General features: G+C 28.3%; 1 protein-coding gene across 1 annotated transcript; it reads right to left on the bottom strand.

Moving 5' to 3' along the window:
• Positions 1-978: 978 nt before the first annotated feature.
• On the bottom strand, positions 979-3044 carry LOC140817384 (probable peroxygenase 4). Its single transcript, XM_073177041.1, has 5 exons — positions 2951-3044; positions 2308-2393; positions 1711-1805; positions 1500-1625; positions 979-1220 (listed from the first exon to the last, which is right to left on the bottom strand). Exons 1-5 carry the CDS (start codon positions 3042-3044, stop codon positions 1061-1063), a joined length of 561 nt encoding a protein of 186 aa, XP_073033142.1. The 3' UTR covers positions 979-1060.
• Between the last annotated feature and the right edge of the window lie 1457 nt (positions 3045-4501).

The raw sequence follows: 4501 nt of genomic DNA, 5'->3' as shown, positions 1-4501 counted from the left end.
TAAAATCATATTCTAATTATTTACTTTACAAGAAAATTATTAATTTCTAAAAATTAATTTTTCAAAAGAAAAATGGAAATAATTTTCATAAAATATCAATTTTGTTCAAAGTTTTGAAAAATCAGTAAATCACACCATAGACCCAAACAATTCAAGCCCATTATTCAGCACAATGCTTGAGACATTTTCGGGCAGCTGCCCGCCCCACTGCCCGAACGTTTCGGGCAGTCGGAAGAGTCCTGTGCGTGCAGGGGTGTGGCATACGCGCAACAACAGCGTGTTGTGCGGATGTTCGGCACAGCGCGCGTGGCTGCTGCACTATGCATGCATGGTGCTCTACCCAGAACAATTCCGGGCAATCTAATTTTATTTTATTTTATTGATAAAAATAAAATTTTTCTGGTGAATCAATATTCTGAAAATTTTTCTTATGTGGTTAGAAATATTATTCAAAACGATTTAAACCATACAATAAAGATAATCTGACTATGATACCAATATTGTGAATTGTGTTTTCTCATGCCCAAACGCATCAGAAGTTTTAAATTTTTTTTTAATATCTTGACATTCAAGATATTTTTGAGCACTAGCTCGTATGGTTTGAATTGAATAAATATACATAGGATGTTTAAAACTTTTACGTTAGTGAATTTTTACATGGCTCCAACTATGCCGGTATAATCGAACGTAGCTCTTGTTGTAAATCCTACGTACGTTCTTCAAATCATCGTTCTATGTTCACGATTAGAAGATTGGTTCCTCTTACAAATAACAGTAGAATATTTGGAAGAAATTTCAACATTGGAGAGTAAAATTCGAGAGACGGCTCAATTCACTTTTTCAAAGAGGGTGGTCGAAAACGTCAACTTGTGTATGCGTCGCAGATTAATTCAAAAATATATTAAAGACAAAAAAAGGTTAATAAACTCGAAATTCTTATTCCAATTAATTCACCAAATCAATAATTTATTGAAGCATAATAATAAAGAACACTTCTTTTAGTAAGCATCAAGGTGATATGAATGACGCTATCGATGATAATATTAATCATAAATTATAATTATTTTCTAATATTCTCTTCCTTCATCAACTCTTTGCCACGAGCCAATTTCTCGAACAAGCTCCCATCGCACGCCGCTCTGACCGTGTCTTTAGGCAGAAAACCATCTTTGTCCTTCCCAAGCATGTATAATACTTTCCACTCAACGTATCCGGCAAGCCTACAAATGAGTTTCAACATCAAATTACGATTCATTTGTATTAAACCAAATAGCTTATCGTTCACGACTTTCTTTTTAGAAAAGAAAAAAATATATTCCACTCAACGTATCTGGCAAACCTACAAATGAGTTTCAACATCGAACTACGATTCATTTGTATTAAACCAAATAACTTATCGTTCACGACTTTCAGTTTACGACTTTCTTTTTAGAAAAGAAAAAATATATATTTTTTCGCACATACAAACTTTATAGAACCGTAGAAAAGAAGATATATACCATCCACCATAGTCCTTTGGCTGCCTGTTAGACTTGAGGAATCCTTCCAATTCATCGGAAGTTAATGCATCAGGACGGGTATGTGCATTGTTTGTAAATATCTCCTCAAACTTTGATTCAATAAACCTTCGAAAATTAAATTAAAATAATATAATTAATAAAAACATAATCTTTCATATTAATCAAATATAGATAAATTTAGTATTTATACCTTCCATCCTTGTCAAAGACACCGGAATCACTGCTATGTTTGGCAAAGTTGATATTTTTAATCTCTATTGGGAAATCTTTGGAAAATGGTTTTCCCTGCAATCACATATTTATACGTAGTAATAACTATTTATCGTAAAGAAGATATATATTTAGATATATTAATGAAAATTTATAATTATATAACGATATAATTGCATTTTAAATGTGAGGTCCTGAAATAACTATTTTTGGTATATAAAGCATACCATCTTCTCCAGAAAATATAGAGTAAGTATAATAAAAATTAAAAAATGCAACAATTTGTGGGGGGAAAAATATTTTATTATTATTATGATTATACATCATAAAAATTCAGTATGCTTAAATTATACATTAAAGGAAAATTTGTATCACATATAAAAAAAATACTAGTATCAGTTGAATAATTAGAATCTGTTCAAATGTTTATGTTCATAGTAGACATGTTAGTTAGTCATTAACAAGAAAAATATTTATTGTATAAAATTATTTTAAAAATTTTATATACTTTCGAATTATATAAGTTGAATGACGTAAATAAACATTGAAATAATTAAAAATCAAGGGATTAAATTACAGGTCTTGTTTTCCCACTCAGACCAACGTTAATGAATATGGCAGCAATATAGGATAACAAAATCCCACTTCCAATTGCTTGAAAACCTGAAAAAATAAGAACAATCATTTATTTATTTAAAGAAATATATTAATTTATTAATATATAAATTTTTTAAATAAAAATTGACCTCATATTATATATAGATATTTAAATTGATTTATGAATACATTAGTAATTCAAAGTATTTCTCATCAAAGTTTTTCATATTTTTCTCAACTAAATATTATATATAGATATGGTCAATAACTTTTTAATTCATAAAAAAATATATTGTATCATACAGATGAATCGCTTGTGCAGTGATACTAGTCTTAATTTATTAAAGAAAACTAGCTAGATAAAATTGTATTTAGATCTGAAATTACACTTTCATGTTGTAAGTTTGATCTAAATTAATTTAAAAAGAAATTATTCACGAAAATCATTTACAAATAACTTCTACATTCCAATTTCTGACAAATCCAACGAATTTCGAATGAATTTCAATTAGTTTATTAGAATCTCGTCAAATCCCTACAAATAGTAATTATGTAAAAAAAAAAAAATATTTAAAATAAAAGAAATAAATATTTAAAATAAAAGAAATTGAGTAGGAATTAACCTTGAAAAGTCTCTGCGGGGTAAATAATCCCATCATGATTTTTATCAAAGAAAGTAACATGCCTCTGCAGAACATTCAGATTGGTATCCGCCATTGCTGCACTCATGCACAAGAAATAAATTAAAACATACAATTAATTAATTAAAAAATAAATGGAAATAATAATAATAATAATATTAATATATAATTCAAGAAGAAATCTACTTTTTCTTGTTTTTGTCAGTTTACTACACTTGGAAAATGAATTGGGATTTATAGAAAAACTGTAGAGAGGACGTCACAGATTTTAGGAATTAATCACGGGATTTCCTTTTGCGAGTATGGAGATATTTAGGAATATTATTTATGTTAATTGCAATTTTTTCCATTAATTAACTACAATTTCTCCAAAATGTATTCTCTTCTAGAAATAAAAGTCCATGCATCCTCGTGATCTCGTTACGTAATCTGCTCCTATAAATCTTTTACCAATTTTTTTTTGTTTTTTACTATTTTATTAAGCGCAAGCATCTCTTATATATGATTAATCGGTGTTATGTATGTTTTTCGTAGTTTGATTGGTTTTTCTTGTTTAAAAATAGGAAAAAACTTGTGTGAGACGGACTCATGGGTTGTATTTGTGAGACGGTCTCTTATTTGGGTCGTCCATGAAAAAGTATTACTTTTTATGCTAAGAATATTACTTTTTATTGTGAATATCCGTAGGGTTGACCCGTCTCACAAATTAAGATCCGTGAGACGGTCTCAATGAGACTCACTCTTAAAAATATATGTAACAAGATTTATTATGTATGTTGGCCTAATTTTGATTTTGATCCTTTAGTTATTAAAATTATAATATGATAAAGAAAGATTCCGTATTTGAGAGGGTTTTTTCCTTTACCTGCGAATTTCATTGGACCTGTAAATGATATATTAGAAGAATCGGTTGTGCCTTCCAATATCAATAGGTTGATTATTTGGTTCATATATCTTTCGAAAGGAAAAAAGATACGTGAGAGTTGTTTCGTGAATCCCAAAAAAATTACTTGGGTTCTCCCACTAAATAAAAAATGTAGCATATATGAATCTAACCGGAATTCGTGGTGGTTGAGGAGCTAGATCGAAAAAAAGATGGATTCTAGTTCTAAGATATCTAATTTTGAAGATTAATTATCTTTTTTGCGGGAATAATTATGTTTGAACATATTAGCAATATCCGATGCTATATCGGCTCTTCGGAAAGAGAGAAGTAATATTTACATTTGATTAATTAAAGCACCAAAAAAATATTTAATTAGGCAAACTTAAATGACAAATTTTGCGCGGTTTTCCTGATTATAATATGAAATCATACGTAATCGTACGTTAGTTTAGACTTTCTAAAGTAATTTTAAGATTAATTATTAAAAATTTCATAATATGATATTTAACAGGTTTTTGAAATATATATAATATAACATACTAAATTTCATATGTTATATTCCGTAATTCTCCAATCACATTAAAAAATAAATAAAATACATTATACATATATTTTATAAAACTAAACAGTATAAATTCACGCATTAT

This window comes from Primulina eburnea, chromosome 16 (genome assembly GCF_022965805.1).
Source record: "Primulina eburnea isolate SZY01 chromosome 16, ASM2296580v1, whole genome shotgun sequence".
NCBI classification, from domain to species: Eukaryota; Viridiplantae; Streptophyta; class Magnoliopsida; order Lamiales; family Gesneriaceae; genus Primulina; species Primulina eburnea.
This window is presented reverse-complemented; position numbering and strand designations above follow the sequence as displayed.

Bases quoted from the DNA above. Each gene is read 5' to 3' on its own strand.
- LOC140817384 (XM_073177041.1), bottom strand. From the start codon at position 3,044: ATGGCGGATACCAATCTGAATGTTCTGCAGAGGCATGTTACTTTCTTT. The intron at 1,626-1,710 runs GTATAAATACTA...TAATTTTCGAAG, and splicing joins GTCTTTGACAAGGATGGAAG to GTTTATTGAATCAAAGTTTG. The intron at 1,221-1,499 runs GTATATATCTTC...ACTCATTTGTAG, and splicing joins CCAAAGGACTATGGTGGATG to GCTTGCCGGATACGTTGAGT.